The 24640-nt window shown below is 38.8% G+C and overlaps 1 protein-coding gene across 2 annotated transcripts; it reads left to right on the top strand.

Annotated features, from left to right (window-relative positions):
- The first annotated feature begins 202 nt into the window (after positions 1-202).
- Positions 203-24397, top strand: RHOBTB3 (Rho related BTB domain containing 3). 2 transcript variants are annotated; one of them, XM_079331675.1, is made up of 12 exons: positions 203-510; positions 679-895; positions 8266-8458; positions 10231-10382; positions 11224-11335; positions 12115-12483; positions 13993-14105; positions 15662-15773; positions 18320-18493; positions 19639-19805; positions 20932-21028; positions 23549-24397. In XM_079331675.1, exons 1-12 carry the CDS (start codon positions 473-475, stop codon positions 23662-23664), a joined length of 1860 nt encoding a protein of 619 aa, XP_079187801.1. In that variant the 5' UTR covers positions 203-472; the 3' UTR covers positions 23665-24397. The 2 variants fall into 2 exon arrangements, with proteins under 2 accessions (XP_079187801.1, XP_079187802.1); XM_079331676.1 differs by lacking the exon at positions 23549-24397 and adding an exon at positions 21620-21695.
- Positions 24398-24640: the final 243 nt, after the last annotated feature.

The raw sequence follows: 24640 nt of genomic DNA, 5'->3' as shown, positions 1-24640 counted from the left end.
CGGCGCCTAGCGCGGCCACCGCAGCTCGGCTGGTCCCGCTGCTGCGTATCCCCGTCCTGCTGCTGCTCCCGATCCTGCTGCTGCTCCTGATCCTGTTCCTGATCCCACTGCTGCTGCTCCCGATCCTGCTGCTGCTGCTCCCGATCCTGGTCCTAATCTGATCACTGCTGCTGCTCTCGATCCTGCTGCTGATCCCGCTGCTGCTGCTGATCCCGATCCTCACTGCTGCAGATTCCGATCCTGCTGCTGCTGCTCCCGATCCTGCCCCCCGATCCTGCTGCTGCTGCAGCTCCGTGCGGCCTCAGTCGACCGCCCGGAACAGCCAACCCCAAATTATCCAGCCTGGCCAGGGCCGCGGGAATGCGGCAGTAGCCCCCGAGGTCATCGCAGCGAGGCTGAGCGCGGGCACCACGGAAAAACAAGACAAACCCGCCGGGATTTGCAATGAAAGCAGCCTTTCCAGGTTTCTTTTATGCTTTGCTCCCACCCTGCTGTTGGATTTGAGATCATGTATGTGTTTTGCTGTTGATTACTGGAGGGTGTTAAAATCTAGGGAAGGGAGAGGATTCAGAAGGATTAATATGTTAGTTATGATTAAAGGGGATTTTATTTTCTTTCCGCTTATCCCTGACCTTCATCTTTGTTAACACAACTTTGTCTCTATTATTTTTATTTTAGGTCGGTTAACATTGTAGCTTTTGGGAATGAAAGAGATGGTTTTTCTGAGGACAATCAGCAGCCCAGCCTGATCTGGAGCTATCTCAGGAGAAGTGCCCTCATTTCCCAGATCGACAGCAGCTTGTCTGCCAGTCACGTTGGAAGCCCAGTTTTTACTGAGTATCAAGCCTGTGTATTTGGAAATGTCAGACTGGTGGTGCACGACTGTCCTGTCTGGGTAAGAGATCCATCTCAGTCTTTTTAACTGCACTTAACAGTGTGAGCAGTTTTTGCGAAATTAAATAATATCCTAATTTTAAATGGTTTTCATTGTCATGGGATTTGACTAGTAGTTTTATTATTGCATATAGTAAAAAAAACCCTTATAAAATGTAACCAGGCAATTGTGGGAAATCAAAATCAAAGGTGATGCAAAAAGGTTCTCATAAACAAGCCCCTGCTGGCCTCCTGTGTAAGATGATTTTTTTTCAACTGTGTTGCTTAGTGGAAATTTTGTGAAAGGTAATCCAGAGGTAAACAAGAATGCCTTCTTTGTGACACTGCATCATAAGCTCTCTCCAAACATTTGTCAACAATAAAATGAAATTTTATTTTTCTGCAAAAAAAGACAGTACGTTTTCCAGCTGTGCAAAATGACAGGTTAAAAGATCTGATAGCTTTCAAAATGCAATATAGGGAGTAATTTTACTTTTCTTACAAAGAATAATCATGTGTTAACATTATTACCTTTATCAGATGGTAAATAGAAAAGATTTTGGCACTGTTGCGAGTTGTCAGCATTTTTGTTAGTAAGTGAGAAAACTTAGTTTTGAGTGTGAACAGATCAGTGATTATGTAAGAAATGATACTGATAATCTAAATTAAAATATATTTAATGACTACTTAGTAGCCTTTAAAAAAACCCTTAGCTTTTAGAAATTAAAACAATAATCAGTTTCAGCTCCATAATTCCATCCTTTAGGTGATTTTTGTACTCCTGTATGGGGAACCTTTCAGAGAATCTGCAGGAACCATAACATTTCCATGAAATACATGATCAGAAGCCGACAATCTTAAAACTAAGCAATCCAGTTTGGCTGCCCTGCTGTTCTTTGTTTTTTCTGCCAGGTGCGCTTATGGTCACCAGTCCAGAGGGACTGGGGGGTCCTGTTTCTAATCTGTGAAACTGCATGTGACCTGCATGTGCAGTGTGCTGGAGTCACTGGAGCACAGCAAAGAGTAAAATCTCCTGAATATAAATGAAGTCTGTACGACTTCAGAGGCTGTTTCAGAGGGATGGAGGATGGTAAGGGAGGTGGGAAGGCAAGTGGGGGTAGCTGGAGAAGGGGAAGGAAGGACACAGATTAGAGGCAGAGTTGATTTGTTTTTACATTGCTTTAATTGCATTCAGCCTTCTGCAAAACAAGGTTGTGCAATTCTGGAGACCTTGTAATTTCTGCCCTTCAAAGCTAGCTTGTTATTGTCTGAGTCCTTGCATTTCTGAGACCTCAGGTTTTTTTCCCTCTATCAGCTAAAGGAGGCAGGAGGTATATTACTGAGAATGTTTAGGACGAATTAGCATTTTTCTTTTCATAGAATCCATCTCAGATAGCAAGACAAGACTCTGCAGGAGGTTATTTGTTATGCATGAAGCAGTGTTCTTGCTAGGGTAAGGCAGAACAGGACTACCTCCCACAATCCATGGTTTACCATGTTACAGTGGTTTGTTCAGGGCTGCTCCTCTGCTAACCTGGAGAAACAGCACAGAACAATTCAAAATGTTGACAGACCTTACCTCAAGTTATATTCTGTATGGAAAAGGATCCCTGTTTCATGTTACCAAAACACAGAGGTGGTAGTATAGTGGGTCTAGCAGTATTTCAGCCCCTACCATCTAAGCACAAGGCAGATTTGCATTTTGCCTGGGATTTGTACCTCATCTGAATTAAACCCATGTGATTGAGGCAAGACAGTCCTAGGCATGAACTTGACAACCAAGTACACTGATAGTGGTGCATCACAAAACTCAAGGGTGCCCAGCTGCTCTGCCTTCCACAGCCATCAGTCTGGAAAAGCAGTGTGGATGTGGGTTTACTGAATAAAGCTCCACAGGGAGTGGGGGGATCCTTTTGCATGGCAGATTGTAGTGCAGTTTAATTTTCTTGAACTTCAGGCTGCTGCTGATGCACCTGTCGGCCAGCCCAAGACACTGCTCAGCCTTTTGAACCTGCAGGAGGGTCAGGAGGTCAGGTGTCTTAGGGAAATTACAAATATAAATTCATGTTTGCCAACATGCAAACATTCTGTGAGGTGCTCTGCTTCCCCTGGCAGTTGCAGGGTGTAGGATGGAAATGCTGAGTTTGGGGACCTTATAATTCATGTAGATACCACAGGGCTGTAGAAACAGTAGTAGAGCACCACATTCTCAAAATCTGGGAGCAAGATGTCAGAGTTTCGAATGACAGGTTGCTCTTTGTGTGCCACTCTCTGGGTGTACCACTGTGGCTTGCTGTGTGTGGCACTGCTCTGGCAAGGCTGTGTGCTCTATGCAGGGGGACAAATCCACAGTGCATCGACATCCTTACCAATCATGTGTCTTCTAAACATTTTCCCAAACAATGCAAACCTAGGAGAAGACATAAAGAACAAGGGAAAACACATATGTGCTAACATCTCTGCTGAATATAGTGATTTTAATAGCTGCTCAGTTGCTAAAGCATGCTTAAGCTGCTGTATAATAAGGCATATTGAATAAGAATGTCCCAGTTTTTCTACTTTTGGAGGGGTAAACTTCTGTATGCAGCTAGTAACTCATAAGGAGCAATTTGCAAGATGAATTTTAAGATTTACTTTAGAAAAGACTTATAATTAACCCTCCGTGTTAGATTAGATAGTCTTCAGGACAGAGATGCTATTTTATTGACTTGCATGTATTTTTAAATTCCACTCTACTCTGAATTTTTTTATGCTTCTGCAGAAAAAAATGCAGGCAGAATTTTTAATATCTAATGGCAAGTGAATCTTTCTCAAATCCAGAAGCTGTAATTCATGTTTTGACTAATTTAATTGCACTGTTGGAAAATAAACGACAAAATAAAAAGTCCTTTGTAACTGTTCCGTACTGGAAGTAAATCTTGTTCTCCTCTCTCTTACTTGGAGCAATACTCTAAGGATATGAGAGTGTTTCTGTCCTGGCCTGGGGGTCTTGCTGCCCTTTTGAACTTTCTCTACTAAGAGCCATCTGGTTTTGGTTGTTTGCTGTGTTTCTGTGGCATTTGTTTGGTTTGTTTGGGTTTCTTTTTCTCCATGGGAAACAATACCCCCAAATGGTTTTTTTTCTGCTTTCCCCTATTTTATAAAATCTGATCAGTTTATAGAGAATTACTGACACGAAGTACAGAAATGTTACAAAATGGGAAAAGAGAGCAGCTAGGTTTTAGATATTGCCTTGTGCTGGATTAGACACCTGCAGAGGGATGAATGAACCTCTGTGTCTTCTGAGTCTTGCACAGAGCTGCAGACCTTCATGAGGTTCACTAGCACACAAATATATTAACTGCAACTTAAGTATGTTAACTACAATCTTGAGCTCTTCTGTGATTTTTCCCCTAATTCTCCCTTCAACAACCTCATTCTCTGAGACATTTTGTACTTTATTATTTATTCTACCAATAGGAGTAGTCACTCGAACACTGTGAACTTTCTTATGTCAAAGGTATCATCCATAGTGTAGTTCTCTGGCTTTTTCCTCTTTATCAGAATTCTTGTGCTCCTTGTGCTGCTAAAGCTGTCCAGCCCTTATCATGTACAAAGGTAAAGGAATCTGAGCCACTTTTAGATTCTATTTACTATTTTTAGAAATGTAGACATATTACTGCTTCAGTAAAAAGTGACAGCTTGTAACTTTTCATTTTCCAGTATTTCATCCCTTGTCATTTTTAAGCTTGAATGCCTGAAGTGGCAATTTAGAACAAATGATCATTTCCTGGTAAAAAATATTATTAAATTAATTTATGAAAGGATGACACAGCCAATATGAGCTTCCTTTGTTTTGTGGGGGGGGATGTTTAGGGGGATTTCTGAGGGAGATACTTTCCTCTGTGCTGCAGATTACTTATCTGAGTAAGTTCAGGGCACTAGAAAGTTATGGAGAGTACATCCAAAAATTTGCCCTGCTGCAGATCTTTGAAAAAAAGTGAAGAAGGCTCTGGTACATGGTGTGGAGAGCACTAGTGTGAAGAAGGTTTTGGTAGTGGAGACTGAGTCTTAGAGAGGGATAACTCTCCATTGTTCCCAGAGCAGTTCTCTTGGATCCTGGGAAATCCCAGTGGAACATTCCTACAGGGTGTCCAGGTGCTCTTTCCCCCACCAAGAGTGCTTGGCACTGCTCCTGCCTCAGACCCAGGGCTGGGCTGGTTGGACATGGGGACAGTTATGAGCAGCTTTCAGAAAAAGTGTGGGTGGACATTGCAAGGGCATTTGTGTGAGGAATTTCTCTACAATTCAGAAAGGCATTCATCAATCATTTTTAACAAAGCAAGTATTGTTGTCTTGAGGGATCATGTGATTTTGTAGGAAAATAATATCTTCAGTGTTGCTGAAAGCTTTATTTTCAACATAGAATCTTGAGAATTATAATTTACTAATGGCAAGAATATGTTATGAGACACTTAAAATGAAGGCATGCAAGGAAAGAATGAAGATTTTTCCTCAATATATTCCAAGTGGAACAGAAAGGTCATATTAAAATAACCTTAGCTATGCAAATATTTCTTCCTTTTGCCAACAGCCTGACTTGTGGAATGGAGCAGGAAGCATGATGAGGAGTAGCTGTTACAAAAATTTCATAGATGGAACCTGAAATTATGGTTATTTCTGAATCTGAATGGCTGCTCATCATTTGAAGAAATTCCCTCTGTCACTTTTGCATGAAAGGTCCTCCCAAAGCGATAATGAAGGAGGCTCTAGATGCTCTGTCTCAGGGATGCCTTCTGCAAATAATCCGTTGTTGAAGATATTTTTGGGGGATTTTCCTGGCGCTTGAGATTTAGCTCCACTGTACACTGGAGTGAAGGAAAATATACGTAATATACAATAAACAATATACAACATACAAACATATCACAAAAACAATATACAAACAATATAAAAATACACATATTAAATTCCATGAGAAGTTTCCATAAGCATTTTTATTACTCCTGCTTAAAGCTGTACAGTTACAGTGTATTTGTGCACCTGTGCTCTACACCCATGGGTGATATCTCCCATTGTCTCCAAGCTTGTAGAGATGAGGGGGTGCAAATCTGGGCTGATCTTGAAGACAGTCAACTGGACAGAAATTTCAAAGGAACAGATTTGCTTTCTGTCAGCATCAGAATAGAACAGATAAATATTCCATGTTATTTTTGGGTAGTATTGTATTTTTCCTTTAAACCTTTGTTGTGTTAAATGTATACAACTCTGCTAAAAATTCTCCATTGAGTTCTTCACCAACTAAATTGTACTAAAGCTGTCCCTTGAAAATTCTCAATTTTTGTCTGCTTAGGTGATCAAGTTCTCCAAATGTGCATCTAGACATTTGTCTCAAAGCACTGTTGCTGGTAATCTTACTGTTAGAGTTGCTAAAAGTGCCTTAAAGGTGTAAATGTTGCACTATTAACTGGGCATGAATGATTGTATTAAGTACTAATTGAGATTGTCCTTAGCCTGGGATTATAATAGTCTCTAACTGAGTTGTCTCAGAAAAACAAATATCAAGGGCAGTGCACTTGAGCTCCTCTCTTGTCAACATGGTTAATCATGTGAGAGCTATTCCTGATAAATTATTAATTGTGGTCTACTTATTGCCGAACAAAAGCTTCTATTAGAGAGATCAATGCAAATGCCTACTATAATTTATTTCCTGATTTATTTCTTTGTAAGGTCAGGACTTGAATTGGGAATGATGTGCACTGACATTTTAGGCAAATACTTGCTGACTTTGACTTCCATCAAGGTCATGATACTTCTTGTATTTAAGAGCATTGCAGCTACCTCACCAGATTTTAAACAATGACCCTTTTGAAGTGATCAAAAATAGTTATGTTGAAAATGGATGACATTGTTGATATGCCATGTGTTGATATTACTAATCTTTTGTGTACTTGACTCCCACTTGTAATGGTCTTATTTCTGTGACTTTCTCTTCAAAACTCACACTGTTGCCCACAACTCAAACTTGAGTTTTGCCTTTTTATCACTTCTTCAGTGCTCATTTATTCCTGTTCTTACATTGTCCTTATTTCATTACTGCTAATTTCCATTTTTTCCCAAGTTCTTGTTTTGCCTCATGCTGTGCAGGGCTGCCATAGAGTCACAGAATGCCTGAATGATTTGGGCTGGAAGGAACCATGGAGGTCATCTCATTACAACCCCCCTGCCATGGGGGGTTGCACAAACATATGCTTGAGAATTGTTAGTTTTTTCCTGCCCTGAGCAGAACACCTTCACTAGACCAGACTGCTCAGAGCCTCATCCAACTTGGCCCTGAACATTGCCAGGGATGAGGCACCCTCAGCTTCTTGGGGCAAACTGTGACAAAGCCTCACCGCCCTCTGTATAAAAAACATCTGCCTTATGTCCAGCCTAAATCTACCCTCCTTTAGTTCTAAACCATTGTCCCCTGCCCTATCACAACAGGCTCTGCCAAGGAGTTTGTCCCCATTTTTCTTATAAGCCTACTTTAAGTACATAAAGGACAAAAAATTTCTGTCTCTTTTAAGAGTATTTCGGTTAACAGTTTTTTTTCAGTTCTCTCGACCAGTTCTAGACTTTTCTCAAGAGTTTTCAATTCAGCATATAACCAAAGTCAAGGCTTCCCCTGATATTTATGAATTACCTTCAAGTGAAGAAAAAATTAGGGAATCGCAGTTTCATGACAAATACACAAGTAATAACTGTATATTGGGTGTGGATACAGCACAGTTTAAATTAACAGAATATCAAACAATTTTAGAGGTCAAGTCCTCAGCACAGAGCAATGAAAATTTGAATTTGAAGTTGAAAAAGAAGGTTTAGGTATGTGATTGAAGTCTTTATCCTGAATACATTAACACCTAGTAAATCTATATGTAAGCACTTGTGAGGCAGATAAAAATCACACTGAAGTGTGTGTAGTTTATATTTAAAAGTTCACGGGTATATAGGATAGTTCTGTGTAATCCTTTCCCTAAAATGGTGTTATTAATAATGTTTTTGTATGAATTGCTGAAAACCTCTAGCACTGAAGGTGCTTGTATTTCCTAAATGAAACAATTTTTAAGTCAAGTAATCAAACCAGCAAAGCTTCTTCCTGAAAAAAATATTCCCTGATAAACCCTATTTTTAATTTTTCTTGCAGAATTCTGGAATTCATGAAAAATATTTATGATTTGCTATAACAAACAACTTGCTCTTCAAACAATGAAATTACAAAGCAGGAAGTCTGCTCATTGTTGCATGTCTAGAAATAAGATCTAAGCAGCCAAAAACACTTATGTAAAGTTTTGCATTGCGAATATAGAATATTTCATCTTTTTTTTTTTCATATACAGCAAATTCTTCACCAGTGTTTTTTTTTCTTTTTAGGGCATATTTGACAGTGACTGGTATACTTCCTGCAGGCTCATTGGAGGAGCTGATATTATTGTGATTAAATACTCTGTCAATGATAAGACTTCATTTCAGGAACTAAAGGACAGCTATGTGCCAATGGTAAAAAAAGCACTAAATCACTGCTCAGTTCCAGTAATAATTTCTGCTATTGGTGCAAGAAAAAACGGTATGTATCCAGCCTCTTGTAACATTTGGAAGTTGGGTACAGTGTAATTTCAGTAGAAGCTGTCTGTTTTTCCAAGCTGCTAACAGAAACAATTAGTCTGTCAGGACAGTAATATGCACATGCATTTTGGCTCTCTAGACTGATGGACTCACAAGAACGTTGTTAATTAATTAACCCCAGTGATGAAAGACAACCTATCTTTCTCTGACCTCTGCAATGGCTCTTGAGAACTATCACACATGGGGGAGAAAATCAGTAATTTAGATTAAAAACAATACATTTGTGTATAATGTATCTCTAGTGTATGAGATTAAAATTATATCCAGCAGACTGAAAATATGAGAGAATGGGTGGGAAAAGCCTTGAAATTCTCTGGGATTTTTTTCTTAAAGCAATGAATGAAAACCACAACCCTGGCTTGTCTTTTACTTCATGGCACCTTACAGAAACAAATGGTTCTGAGCTTCCCTCCTTTCAATGAGTAAGAGACATTATTAATGTAGATGTCAACATTTATTTTGTAATGTACATAGAAATATTAATCCATATGAAGTATGTCATATGTGGATGGAATGCTCAGTGTTGCCAAGCTCTACTTATAAATCTTTTAGCTCCGTGACAGATTAAGGACAGTTAAAGAACTCCATAACAGTTAAATATTTATTTTCTTCCATTTAATAATTCACTGATCAGGACCAAAAACTTTTATGCTCTTGTTTATACAGAAGTAATAAATCTCCCATTCTAAAGGCAAGGTCTTGCTAAATTTCTCACATTTTCTCACACTTTGTATTTAAGAACATGGCATCACCAAACTGAATGACTATTCTAGTGTTTTGGTTTGGTTTTATTTCTTTTCCACTCAGTTTTTTCTGTCTTGCTCCCTAAATAATGTGACCATGGGAGACATCAGGCTGGACCTCTGGGTTTACCCTGGGATCTGTCAGAGCAAACTGCTGTGTGCACATAGAACCCTTTTGTTTCTGGGAGGTATTTGTGAACACAGCAGTTTGCTCATACAGATTGCTAAGATCTTAATCCTCTGTAGTGGTAAAAGTTGCTGCCAAAACAAATGATTAAAAAATCCCAGAAAAAGCTGTTTTATTATGTTATCCATAGGTCTAGGAAGAGGACATCAACATGGAGCATGCACAGCACATTTGAAAGAACTTCTATGCCTGGAAGGTTCTTACTGTCATTAAGCAAAGCTGACCCAGTGCAGCTAAAAGATTTTAAACATTGAAATGGTGTAATCTTAAAAATGCCTATTCTGGTTTTTTTTTCAAAAAATGTATGTAAAATACATGTCAATGAATCAGATCCTGCAATATGTACATAAAAAGTATGTATAAAGGTTCTGGAATTTTCTTCTTTCATTACTGTGTGTGTTTCCTGCATGGACAGGCCACAATAATTCAACAGGTTTAAGGGTGACAATTGTGGATGGTAACACCTGCAAGCTAGCACAAGCCCCAGGCATGCAAAGGTATTGAGCCAAAGCCAAATCTGGCATCCAGAAGTCTGGATGAACTTTTCTACCTAAACATAACCAATAAAGTAATATAGACGGAGGTTTGTAGAGTGACTAGTATTTTGAATTGTTTAATAAGAAGTTAGGTTTTTTTTCTGTAATTACAGATTTCTTACTATAAAATTACTATGTTTTCTTTTCCCTCTCTATTTTCCTCTAAGAAATCTTTACAGTTATTTAGGAATCTGAGAATTCTGCATTATTTGGCCAGTATTTTTTTTTTCATCACTTTTTACCCCAGGAGTGCCTTGCACCTGTCCCCTGTGCACTTCAGATAGGAGGAGCTGTGTCACAACCTCTGAAGGAGTTCAGCTTGCAAAGGAACTCGGAGCCACTTACCTTGAACTGCACACTCTTAATGACTTCTACATACAGAAATATTTTGGAGGAATGGTGAGTGAGAATCTGCTGTTTTGTAAGCAGGGTGGAGCATGAGGTGCAGGACTGATGTGAGGGCTCATAGAGCTGGGGAGGCACACCATGGGTCTTCCCAGCAAGTGCCAAGTTCCCACCAATGCAAGATTCAAGTTAGGTATTAGAAAGAAACGTGAGGGTAGTCAAATGCTGGAACAGAATGGTCAAGTAAGCTGTGAATGCCCCGTCCTTGTGTTCTTGGCTGGGTTGGGTGGGGCTTGGAGCAATGAGGTCTAGTGGAAATTGTGCCTGCCCATGGCAGGGGGATTGGAACCCAGTGGTCTTCAAAGTGACCAAGCCAAACAAGATCCTACCAGATCCAAAACCAATCCTATGATTCTGTGATGCTATCTGAATTAGAAGGTTGCTCTGGTTTTATTTGGGAAGATTTAGGAAAGCCATATGAAACACTGCAGTAAGTTTTCCACTTGTATTCCTGTCCTTTTATCTTGCTGGATAACACCCAACCGAATGAGGCCACTCCCCAAGACACAGTTGGCATCTAAAGAGGTTGGTAAATTGAATAACTTTGTGTCTGTCAGTTCTAGGAAGACTAAATATACAAGAATTAACCACAATAATTTGAATAAATAGTCTTAAATTGTGCTAGTTCTATCTAAATAAGATATCTTTTAGCAGAGTTTTGGGGATTCTCCTGGATGACTGGCAGTAGTGTCATTAGTAGCTTTAGCCCTGCATACATGTTATCCACGAATAAAAAGTGAACTCTTCATACAGAAACTCTTACACTCCTGACTTTGATGCCTAAATTGTTATTAAATAGCAAGGATTTTAAAAAAATATGTATCTATTGTCTTAGCTGGAATATTTTATGATCCAAAGTTTGAATCAGAAGTCATCTGAAAAGATGAAGAAAAGGAAGAAGACACAGAAGTGCCATCGAGTCCAGCCACCTCAGCTTGAACAGCCAGGTGCTCATTGATATCTGGTCTCTAGTATAATTCCTTATGTGTGTCACTTTATTTGCACAATTAATAATTTTTACTACATTTTTTACTAACAGTTGTTATTGCAAGCTGTGCTATCTATTTTCAGCTGTTCTGGTTATGTTACATCATCTTTCAGTGATGGTTTAATTTACTTGGGGAGAATTATATGGTAATATTTAACAGTGCAATGGATGTCTAACTTATTTTAGATATAACTAATAAGAGTAGTTTTCTGGTGGACTTATGAAATAATGAAAACATGAACTGGTGAAAGCTTTACATAAAATCTTAGATTACAAAAGAAAGCTGTAAGAGCATGAATTACTATTCTATGGTATAATCAAGTAATGTTTTCATTTGCTGCAGATAAATCAAGGGAGATAAGCATGTGCCTTTATGTGATTTATGAGCATCTGATGCATTTGTTCAGTGAAAAAATTACTGACAAGCAGTTACTTCTAAATGTGTAGTTGTCTCTTCTTTTAAAAATTTGCTCAGATCTCTCAGATTTGGAATGCACAGTCAAAGTTTCTTTATAGTGTAAGTTTCTAGAGAGGGTTCATGAAAGCACTATTAAAATAAGTATTTCTTAACTTACTGTAATATTTCCATTTTTAGAGTTTTTTTTACTCAAGATATTCAAACATCATGTAAGATATATTCTTACTGAATATCTCTTCCAAAAAAGCAACTGACCTGACAAGGTCAGTTGTCCTGTGGTCAGCACTTGCCTAAGTTTCATGGGCTAACTCTTTTTGCAGACAAGATGCCGATCCTGAAGGGTGAAGCCTCGCACTACAACGCAGACCTGCATAACCTGCTCTGCTGCTGCCAGTGTGCAGATGTGGCCTTCTACCCCGAGGACCTCAGCATGGCGGTGGAGGCTCACAAGATCATCCTTTGCTCTGCCAGCCAGTTGTTCATGCTGCTGTTCGGGGTGAGGAGCCCATGCAGTGCCCAGGACACCTCCGCAGTGCGGCTGGCACAGAGCCTCTTCACCCTGGAGACGGGGGACCCCAGCCCCTCCTCGCACCCGGGGCTCCCACCCTGCGCCCCTCCTGTCAGGGTGGTGGTGAAGGATTCTGTCTTCTGCTCTTGCCTCCCAGACATCCTCCACTTCATCTATTCAGGTACCTGCTGGGAACAGAACTGGCTACTCATTTCCTATTGTCTCGTGGAGGAAAGTGTGCATCAGCCAAGGAACACGGCTTTGCTGTTGAGAGATGATCTCTCACTGTGTTTCCACACCTATTTTTTCCCTTGTGATTTACTGTGCACAATGGAAAAAGATCATCACCTGTATTTAACAAAAATTAGTTGTCATTGCAGATCTAATGGGCCTAAATTAAATTAGTCTAGAGGCTAACATCAATAACATTCAAAATTTTGCCAAAAAAAATTTGGAGTTTGAGTCAGTTTCAGATCCTAGGATTTTTAAATACTGTAAATGGTTACATGTTCTAAACAGAGGGGCAAGAGTGCAGAATTACTTAAGAAAAGTCAAGTCATTTTTATTCTGAACATGGTGCATTGAAAACAGTGATAAGTGTCTGAGGTGTGCAGACCTCCGATACATTGTATGAGTTTTGCTACCAGCTGGTACAAACTATGACCTCACCTACTTAATGACAGCTATTAAAGTAGCACTGCTATTTTTTTTTAACTTTTCAGGTGTGGCTTACAAAACCTCAGCAGAAAGATCTGAGGGGTTTTTGTTTTTTTTTCAGGATGTAGCCAATGCCTATTCATTCCTTATAGAATATTTTTCAACCTTTCAGAGAATCTTTCAGCTTTCAGTTGGAGTTTGTACATCAAAGACAAATAATGACAAACTATTTCCAAAATAGTGACAAACATAAAGAATAAATGAAGAAGTTTTTCACTGAAAAAAAATCCCTAAATGGGTTATTATTTTTTTTTGGTCTTATTTATTGGAGACAATGATAGGGGATTAAAACTGGATTTTCAGGAGGTGATGGATAAATATGGTATTTTTAATTCATAGAACAATTTAATAATTTGGGTTGAAAAAGATCTTTCATATTATCAAGTCCAACCACTAGCCCATCACTGCCATGCCCATCACCTAAACCATGTCCCCAGCTATCACATCTTTGAAGTACCTCCAGGGATGGTGACCCCACCACTGCTTTGAGCACATTCTTCCAGTGCTTGACAAGGTGTAGAAATTTTCATGATATTGACTCTGAACTTCCTCCATGCCTCTTGAGGCTCTTTCCTCTTGTTTTGTCAGTTATTACCTGGGAGAAGAGTCTGTCCCCAATCTCCTACAACCTCCTTCCAGGCAACTAAAGAGAGCAACGATTTTTTTTTTTTTCTGAATCTCTGTCTGCAATATATAGTGACTGAACCGGGAGGGATTAATAGATTGAGTGTGAAAGTGAGTGAAATGCTCTAGTTTGTTGGTACTTGGTTTCACTATAAAAAGTACAAAAGTAAAAAGTAAAGTGTGCAAAAATTGCACTTGCCCTTCCTAAAAGCAGAGATTGGGCTGATTTATGTAAAATTCCCCTACTATTTCTGCAGGATGTGTTTGGTGCTGATGTCATCTTTCCTCTGCCTGCTGAGGCCTGTGCCTTGTTGATTTATAATGCTTTTCCCTCCCCATTTTGTGATAGGTGCTTTCCAGTGGGAACGATTAGAAGAGGACATAAAAAAGAAGTTGAAGGATCCAGATAAAACAGAACATGTGCTTGAGAAAGTTAAATGCATTCTGAAAACTCCAGGGAAGGTACATCTAACTCCCTTAGGTCACCATTAGTTACTCAAGTTTTCAAGAAATTATTTTGTAGCAAGGTTTTCTTCTCAGTCTTTGTTTTAAAGTTACTTTGTCTTACACAGCCTGTACTTTTTCATGTTTCCAGTGGGCTGTTTGCAGGCATGCACACAGAGATCCTGATGTAACACGCAGAAATTAATATAATTGGTAAAAATCACACAAGCAGGTATTCTAAAAGGATTAGTCATAATCACAGCTTTGAACATTGTCTGGCAATATGATTATGGATTGCTAATTCACATGTAATAGAGGCTGCTCAGGAAACACTTGTTCCTGAGCATATGCCAAGAACTGGGCTTCTGCAGTAGATCCAGGGGAATAGTTTGTCATATAAATGTGATGTGTAAAGCTGTGTGCAACTCAATTTATTTAATTCAGTAGTAGACCACACCAAAAAATGCAAAGTGTATCATATTTAGTTAATAAAAAGTCACAATGTATGATTAGTTTTAATATAGAATTAGTTTTTACAGACATTTGCCCTTGGAGCTAATACATTCCCTGACAATATAGAACTTGCTCTAATAATTTCTGTTGATTTAGGTGGGAAAACTGCTCAGGTTCTCTTGGTACAACACAATACAAAGATGAAAAAGTTACCAAAAAATTACTGTTCTCAGCTTCTGACTGCTCTGTCTTGGGTTTACCAGCCCATAGTGCCCACAGTTAAAACATTTATAGCTTTGGCCTTGGAGGGCCTGAAGACTTTTAAGGTAATGAGTCAGAGCTGTAGTAATTTCTTTTATTCTTTTACCCTTCAGGGTACTCTTATTTCCCATTTAAGCATTTGTCTTTGGAGGCCAAACAGAAGGAATGGTGATTTTTCTCAGTGAAACTAAAAAATAGATAAATTTAAGATTTTGACCATAGATTTAACCTCATCTGAATTTCACTTGCGACAATCTAGATTTCAATGTTGTTCCTTTTGGCAGCTTTAGATTACATTTTTGAGGTAAGACGACCAAAGCTGAAAACTAACTGGGAGTACTGGGATTTGGAAGGTCTTCATACTACCAGGTTGCTGTGAGAGAAGTCTGTGCTCCAGCCTGTGGGAGCCTTCTGCCTCTGTGGAGGCAATTTCAGGGCAATATAAAGAAACACAGAACTTCCAGCTGCCTTGCTTCTGTACACAGCATTGCCTTGGGGGATGGAGGTTTGTCCCACCCCTGCTCCCCCCAGAGCCCTCAAACCTCATTTTGCTGCAGCATGGGGTCTGGACAGGGAATGTATGAAAAAGCTTGGACTCCAGAAAACTGATGAAGCCCACCTGCCTGTAGGGGAGGTTGAAGGTCAAGAACACCAAGGAGAGAGCTGAGGTCTGACTGTGGGGAACAACAGACCCCTCCGAGCTGCTGCACTGTAGGGAATAGGAAATTAGAAGATAAAAGGTGATGGCAGAGGAATGCATATGTGAGAAGCTGTTGTTTCCCATATAAATGATGTCCCATAACAATTAGCTCTGTGGGCAGCTGCAGGTAACAGTGCTTTATTTCCAATTTATTTTTCAGCTAAACAATGTCAAGGACTGCAAGTCTCAGCAGATAAAATGGCTCTATAACACTTCCCTCAAGCTATTTTTTAACACACCTGTGCTAGCTGATGTAATCTTCAAAATACAAGGTACAGTACATCTGCTCCGTTGGCATCCAGCCTTTATCCTTCTACCCCTCTTCAGCAATGTGGGACACAGAGGTGACCATGTTCCATGACATCAAAACTAAGGGAATATGAGTGCTTTGCTGTCACTGAGGAAAGCAGGGAAGCTTGTCCTTGTGGGTGCTCTGTAGCAGTGCCCTCTGCTAGCATGGTTTGTCGGAGCTGAGCCGAGCCTAAAAGAATTCCCTCTCCTTGTCATAGCACACTGTGCCTCCCTGATTGACATTATTGTTTATTCTGTTTTATTCTATTTTGGTTTACTCCATTTTGTTTTACAGTCTTTCCTTTTGTTTTGCATTCTTTCATTTTCTTTCACTTATTTTATTTTATTTTATTTTATTTTGTTTTGTTTTATTTTGTTTTATTTTGTTTTATTTTACTTTAATTTATTTTATTTTATTTTTATTTATTTTATTTTATTTTATTTTATTTTGTTTTATTTTATTTTATTTTACTTTATTTTATTTTATTTTATTTTATTTTATTTTATTTTATTTTATTTTATTTTATTTTATTTTATTTTATCACTCCTGTACCCAGCTGCACAAGCTCTAGGACATACTCAAGAGCTCTGCCCAGCATCCCATCATGGACATAGGCTTCACCTTTATGCTTGTTCCCTCACTGAAAAGACCAGAGATGGTGGTTATTGACTCCTGGTCAACATCTCCTGTTTGTCTCAGGCAGATATGCTGCAGTGTCAGGATTCTTTTTTTTTTTTTTTTTTGTCTGAAAACTAAATGCGTTCATCCTTACAATAAAAGATGCTTTGGGACAAATGTGTTGCATGATTTTGTAAGAAGAAGAATGAGATGGTTTTTAAAAGCTAACACTAGTTTCAGTTTGTCCATACTCACCCTTCTTGCAGAAATGGCCTTCTAGAATTAATTAGTTGTTTTACTATTTTCAGATATAAGTCTCAAGGACAAATATAAATCATTAACTCCTCAAACATAAGCACAGACAGACAAGCAGACTCTTTCTAGATGTTCTGTTTAATATACTGAAAAAATCTCCACAAAAACATCTTTGAAAAAGAGAATTAAATACTGATTTTGAGCTCAATGACATAATAATTCACCTCAGTGCCCCACTCCTGAGAGTCTTTGTGGGAAGCTGATGAAACCAGGGCAACACTATATATTTTACAGAAATAAAACTCAAATCTCTGAATGGGTTGACAAGCATTTTTCAAAAGAATGCTTATCCACTAATAAAAAGTGAACTCTTTTTCCTAATAATTGATACATCTTCCAAACTTTTTTCTCTAATTCATCAATCAGAATAACTCTATTAAAATTAAATAAATACCAAGAGAAATTAAAGGCTCTAATCTTAACCAGACAAACAAATTTTGAAGTTTTTGAGTAATTCCTTGGATACTTAGTGTTGCTTTGAGCTTTCTAGCTTACAGAAGTACAGGAGCCAGGAAAAATAGGAGCCCATTATGCCTGTGTAAAGACACAGAACATGACTGAACTTCTTAATTAGTAGATAAATGTTCATTCACATATAGCATGCAGCTTAGATATTTTGAAAGTAGTAGTACAGGGGGCAGGAATAGGACAAAAGACAAAAAATGCCAGAAGGTTCAAATAATTACTCAGGTGTCAATGGTGTGGTTAAAGACATAATTAAACCAGTAACATCTTTGTAAGTATATACAGTATATTTATCTCGCATGTCAGTTGATCTGTTTATCATAATTTTGATTGAAACATTTGCATCCAGCTCTAAATGGTCATTTTGGTTTTGGCTGGCTCCTGTCTTGACTGGCACTTCTTTGCACACAGGACTGGACTGCTCAGTCCAGCTGGACTCTGCAGCTTGAAAGTCTTCAACCACCCTAGGCTGTTGTTCTCTCCAGGTCTTCCAAATGCTATAGTAAAGCAAAGCATTCACTTGCAAATAATAGAAAAGTAATAAATATCTGGAGAGAATCATCAGTGTTCTTTTCATAAGACAACCATTCAGGAAATTCACTTAGGCACAATATTTAATCTGGTTAAATTTATACTTACTTACTGTACTTAATGGAATTCCATCTGGAAAAAATTGCCTTTCTCTGCTTTGTGTGGTTATTCTGGTACAAATATTAATTACCAGTAGGGTTACTGGTGAATGTAAATGACTCCGCATAGAATCATTCAGGTTGGACAAGACCCCTAACATCATCAAGTCCAACTATTAACCATTTGCATAACAATACATAGCACTGTATATTTATGCAATGGGCTAGTGGTTTCAGTTAGTGTGAAGAGATTTATTCTACCTTGTCTATTCTCTGTTGGTTTAGTCTATTTCATTTTGGTTTAATTACTTTTTTGTTTGTTGATTTTGTTTTATTTGACTATTTATTACTCATTTTTACTGCTATGCAGTGACTGTGTTGTTAGTTATTAATCATGTCCAGTGGAGTGAAGACCTCCTAAGAAAACATGAGCTTTAAAATGAAGATCTTTCTGTGTTATTTGCATCATTCTGTATCCATTTTTATCTGCATCCTGCAGGTACAACTGTACCAGCCCACAGGGCCGTTCTGGTGGCCCGCTGCGAGGTTATGGCAGCCATGTTCAATGGTAACTATCTAGAAGCAAATAGCATTCTGGTTCCAGTGTATGGGGTTTCCAAAGACACTTTCCTGTCCTTCCTGGAATATCTTTACACTGACTCCTGCTGCCCAGGTAAGGAAACTATAAAATACTGTTCCACATCTGCAACCAATTTTCCCACAGAAGGGTATTGATAGAGAGTAATGTAGCAGCATCTATTTAATTGAAAAATACCAATATTTGAATGTACAATGTCTTGAGAAAGGGAACTATCTTGTATTGTGCAATAAAAAAAGAAATCCTTCCTATAGAATAAAATAGAATATTTCCAATAAAACCATGTGTTTGCTTTGTCCTCACATAACAAGACACAAAGAAGTTGCAGTTTTATTTCTAATCTATTATAATATTTGGAATTTTCTTTTTACATTACAGTAATACTGCTTTCTAGTCTGGATTCTGTGTTTTATTTAAAAGTTGCCATTTCTTGAACACGCACATAGCTGAGTTTATAAAAATTGCAGGGATATCTTATTTATATACATGGTTCTCTTATATGCATATAAACCCAGAAAAAATATGTTAATAGGAGTATTTCACAAGCAAAATTGAGCTATGATAGTCTTCATGTCTTGATCTTTTTTTTTTTTTATGGGAAGGAAATCTGCATACTAAATTTAAAACAGGATTTAAATGCAACTAATTTTTCCTTGATATAATGAGTAAATGATGTTTTGATATATGTTTTTGCTTTTATTGTCTTTTGAAATAATTATTCTACCTTATTCACACATATCCTATGTTTCTCTTTTCACTCCACCTAACATTTCCTTGTTTATCAGTTTAAAAATGCAAACACCGTGCTATATTTTTTTTAAAAGGTCACTCTTTTTTTGTCTTTGGACTTTTGGCTGTATTTTCTTGTATCATAAAAGTGCTGTTCTGAAAGAGAACATAGCTAAATCCACTTTTAATTATCTCTTAATCTAAATAGATCAGCACCACTTGACTAATCATCTTCAAGATCCATATTATTCACAGCAATTCTTTACACGTATCTGTAAAAAAGTTCTAAATGCTTTTTTCTTCTTAATTGAATGGCTTATCTGGAACAATAAGGGGATACAGAAAAAAAAAATTATTTTGTGTTGAAAAACAAGGTGATCACAGCAGTCTGATTTTGTGTTGTTAGGTATTTAATAGACAACTTGGTGAAAAGTAGCTTTCTTGTCAAAAAGGCAAAATACATATAACTTGTGTTTTCTTGGTTTTTTTAGCCAGTATTCTCCAAGCAATGTCTCTGCTGATCTGTGCAGAGATGTACCAAGTTATGAGACTCCAGCACATTTGTGAACTTTACATCATCACGCAGCTTCAGAGCATGCCTAGCAGGGAGCTGGCTTCCACAAGCCTCAGTATTGTTAGCTTGCTCAAAAAAGCTAAGGTACTTATTTTATATATCAAATGAGATTACATATGTTGACTTTAATAAGTTGATTGCTTTTTAAGATTTTTAGAACCTTAACAGCAATTTCTGCTCCCGAAGAAACATGTTGGTATAATATCTGTTTATTAGGGATAACTGGTGTCACAAGGCTGGCTAGAGAAATCCTTCAGCCTTCAACTGCTGAATGTGTAGTCACAGAATCGTAGAATTGCCTCTACCATTGTACCAGGGTAGCCTTCTCTAGAACCTGATAACCCTTGCAAAAAGAAATTTTTCCTACTGTTCAACCTATTCAACCTAAACCTCCCTGGCACAACCTTAAGCCATTTCCTCTTGTCCTGTCTCTTTTTATCTGGGAGCACAGACTGACCCCCACCTTATCCATAACCTCCTTTCAGGGAGTTGTAGAGAGTGGTAAGATCCCCCAGAGCCTCTTTTTTTTCCAGGATAAAATGCCCCACCTCCTTCAGCTGTTCCCCATAAGATTTGGACTCCAGACCCTCTAGTCACACCCTCATCTGTGGAATTTCCTTTATCATGGACACACTGCAGTAATTCAGCTTAACTACAGATTCTTCCAGAAAATATGTGTTTTAGGCAAGTAAAGATGTACTCATTCCTCTTCTGGTCAAAAAAGAAAATTATGTGGTAAGCAGGTGACAACTAATTGGATAGAATATTGAGAGAAATGCATAAAAGCATGAAAAAAATATTAGAGGATGAAAAATAGAGAGACAATAAAGGCAGGGCTGGAAAACAGCAGAAGAAAATAAAAACTAGGTTGCAGGATATTGCCTTAATCAAATAGGACAACATACCATATTCCTTCCCTCCACTTCTGTGGAGCTCTATCTCTGTGCAAAATGACAAAATTTCCAAGATTCATGATTTCTCAGAGTTTTTTTCTACCTCTGGAAGAGGGACTTTTGCAATTTCTTCTTAGATGTTCATCTGTTTACATATTTCCATTAAACGACTTTTCCTTCATTATCTTCCACAGTCGAAACTTTATTTAGCAAATTGCTTAACAGTGGAAACCTGTAATATTTTGACATGTGAGATGTGGTTATGTTTTATACTTGGCAGCACTAAGAGTATTTTTGTCTTTTATTTCTTCACACAGTTTCACAATTCTGACTACCTTTCAACTTGGCTTCTTCATTTTATTGCCACTAACTACCTCATCTTCAGTCAAAAGCCTGAATTTCAAGAACTTTCAGGTATTTTTCTGTCCATTTTGAAGAGACAAATGTTCTACTTTTTTGCTGCGATGAAAAATGATGTTCTGGATAATAACATTGTTGCATGAGAAAATAATTAGGGTTTCTTTAGAATAGTCCAACAGGATGTTTCACCACACTACTGTGGGAACAGCACACAACACTACATAGCCAGCACTGCATTACCATTTCTTTGGTTCCTATTGGGCCAGGCTCCTAACCAGAACTGAATTTGCTGGAACAGTTTGGTTGTTACAGACCAACCCCGTTGTGTTACCTTGATAATTCAAATAAAGGTAATGGGCCACTTTTGATACTTCTTCAAGTGCTGGCATTTTCCATGAAGAAAATAGGATTCTTATAGCACACTCCAGCAAATCTCAAAAAAAGAAAAAAACATAATCCATTCAGGTAAATAAATCCAGCTTCTTCCAGGCACTTGATATTTATCTCTCCAAGCATTTGTATTTGCTCCAGCACTGTAACTAGAAAGCTCTGCTCATTGCCTGTGTGATTTTCCTTCACCCTGATGAGGGGTGCATCTCTTTGCCCTGGATGCATCTCTGACTCGTGACACCTCATCACCTTAAGGCTCAGGACAGCAGCACAGCAGCAGGGAGTGTCTCTCCTAGGGCTTTCCAAGACCTGTGTCCTACACAGAATAGCAGAGTTGGAAAAATGCACAAGGATCACTGAGAACAATTCCTGGCCCTGCACAGCACCATCCCCACGAGTCACACCATGAGAGTGTTGTCCAAAAGCTTCATGAACTCTGTCAGGCTAGTGCTGTGACCATTGCGCTGAGGAGCCTGTTTCAGTGCCCAAACACTGCAGGAAGAGCCTTTTAGTAATCCAGCCTAAACTTCCCTGACACCACTTCAGGCCACACCCTTTGATCCTGTCACTGGTCACCAAAGAGAAAAAATCAGTGTCTGCCCCTCCTTTTCCTCTCTGGCACTCTTCTTCCCCGCACAAGGAAATTGTAGACCCCACTGAGGTCTCCCTCAGTCTCCTCCAGGCTGAATAAACCAAGTGCCCTCAGATGCTCCTCATACCACTTCCCCTCAAGGCCCTTTACTGTCCTCCTTTGGACATTCTCTGATTGTTTAGTGTGATTTTTATAATGTAGTGCCCCAGGACTTGAGATGGTGCCATCCCAGTGGACAGCAGAGCAGAACAATCCCCTCCCTTGCTTGGCTGGCCAACAACAACATCCTGGCTGCCAGGGCAGTGCTGACTCATGTTCAACTTGCCATCAACCATGAGCCCCAGGTCCATGTCCAGGGCACTGTTCTCCAATACTTCATTCCTCAGTCTGTTCATACATCCAAGGTTGCCCCATCCCAGGTGCAGAGTCCAGCACTTTCCCTTTTTGAACTTCCTACGACTGGTGATCACCCAGTCTTCTAATTCATTGAGGTCTCTCTCAGGGCCTCCCTGCCTTTGAGAAAGTCAACAGCTTCTCTCAGATTTGTACCATCTGCAAACTTGCTCAGTGTCCCTTCCAGTCCTTCATTCAGGTCATTTATGAGGATGTTGAAGAGCACAGGGACAAGGATGGAGGCCTTTAGAACCTTGCTAGTGCCAGGTGTGTGATGTCACCCCAGCCACTGTAATCCTTTGTGCTTGACATGTAAGCCAGTTGCTCACCCTCCACATGATGAGTTTATCCAGCTGTGAGACGGACGTTTTGTCAAGAAGGATCCTGTGACAAGCAGTATCAAAAGCTTCACTGACATCCAAGCACATTACATCAGCTGGCTTCCCTTGATCAACTAGGTGGGCTGCCTTGCTACAGAGGAAATCAGATTTCATCAGCAGGATAGTCACCTGCAGAATGAAGCCCTGCCCAGTTGAACAGTTTGCCTGCCCTCAGGCTCCCCAGGCTGTGAGCCTCTCTTCTATGCCTTGGTCTGAGGCCATCAAGGAACCAGGAGAAATGGTCCAAGCTGGCTCTGAAATATCTGAGGTTAAGGAGATGAAAATGCATCTTTCTGCATAAACAGAGGGGATTCATCTAAATAATATGGGTAAAAGACTCTTATATGACTTTGTCAGTGATAAAAACCACATACAATAGGAGATTAACATCTTGCTGAATTCTTAGCTGTACTCCTCTCTTGCTTTCTGTACTGATCTTGAGACACACTACTGCACAGGAGTTTATATACCCTACTCTATAATTCTGCAGCAAAGAAAAATTCTTACATACCACATATGGCTGTACTCTTGGCATAAAGTATGTTCATCTTTAGGAATATCTCTCTACTCTCCTTCATGAGTATTGTATTCATATTTTGTCAAAAAACTTATTACTAACTTAATAACAAGGAAATATTGTGTGCTCTTACATCTGTGCCATAGCAGAGCTCAATGCAAAACAGGCAGCACTCATCTTTACTTCCGTAGGCATATTTGTGTCTTCAATGTTTTTTAATTATTTAGAAAGACTTTTTGCAGCTTGTTCATGTGTGCTCTATGCCTATATATCACATTTATTTCCTCTATTTATTTTTCTAGTGGAAGAGCGCAATTTTGTAGAGATGCACAGATGGCCTTCAAACTTGTACCTGAAGCAGCTTGCTGATTACAGGAACTATATCCACTCTCAGAAATGCCACTGCACAGTAATGTAAAGAGACTGAATACACACAAAGTGCATCTCAATTGCAAAATTTCAGGTTGTGGATTATACAGAATATAAAAACCGTGTCAAGAGTGAAACCTGATGCTTACCTCCTCTGGAAATTACAGACATTCTTTGTTTTGTTAACAAATAATTCTACTTTTTACCTTGAAGCATTGTATGTTGAAGATTTATTTTAAGCACAAGGACTTCATATTCATGGGGATTAAATGTATTATAGGACAGTGTCATGATTGGCATCTGTTCCCCCTTCTAATTTCCCTTTTGTTTATTTTATTGTTTTTCATGGTTATTTGTGGCTGCTAAATTGCATCTGTTGAAAATAGACAGGTTTTGTAAATCTGTGTGTAATAGAAGCATAGGAATACAGTAGCAGTGTAGAGAAGCTGAGAAGCCAGGTCATAAGTTCATCATACGCTTCAGGATGCAAAAATTTTCTGCAGCATTTGTTAGTTCACAATACAAAGGGTAGGCTTAAGAAGCATTGTAGTAACTATTAATTTATTACTTCAAAGGAAGTCTGTAGTTCTGTTATTTTAATTCCAGAGGAATGCCTATGCATCGCTGTATTTTCTAGTGCCTCTCAAATATCTAAAGAATAGCATAATTTTTCCTGCCAGTAAGTAGGAGAAGAAAACCTGCTTTAACAGGCAGGATGCCTTTCTTACTGTGGTCATATTGTAGTTTCCCTCATGAGGAATAAAGAGAGGGAAAACTACCTATACTCAACATGTTACTAATGGACAGTGAGGTCAACAGCCTTTCATGAGGCTTGAGCAATAAAACTCACGAGCAGAAGTGGCTTTTTTGGGAAAATTGTGTCTTATAATCTTAGGTCCCCACAAGAGCTGGCAGCATAAACATTAGATGAGCTGGTCATGGAGGAGATGACCCCCACAGATTTGGCAGTGCTGCCAGGAATGTTGGCTTTTGTGGTAGGACTTTGAGCTCAAACCTCCCCAGCA

The sequence above is a fragment of the Erithacus rubecula genome (assembly GCF_903797595.1).
Source record: "Erithacus rubecula genome assembly, contig: SUPER_Z_unloc_6, whole genome shotgun sequence".
In the NCBI taxonomy this organism is placed as follows: Eukaryota; Metazoa; Chordata; class Aves; order Passeriformes; family Muscicapidae; genus Erithacus; species Erithacus rubecula.
The sequence above is the reverse complement of the archived record's forward strand: the minus strand, read 5'-3'. Positions and strand labels throughout refer to the sequence as shown.

Excerpts from the sequence above, each read along its gene's own strand:
- RHOBTB3 (XM_079331675.1), top strand. The coding sequence starts at position 473 with ATGCTTTGCTCCCACCCTGCTGTTGGATTTGAGATCAT. Across the intron at positions 18,494-19,638 it reads CACTGACTCCTGCTGCCCAG|CCAGTATTCTCCAAGCAATG; the intron begins GTAAGGAAACTA and ends TGGTTTTTTTAG. Across the intron at positions 19,806-20,931 it reads GCTTGCTCAAAAAAGCTAAG|TTTCACAATTCTGACTACCT; the intron begins GTACTTATTTTA and ends TTCTTCACACAG.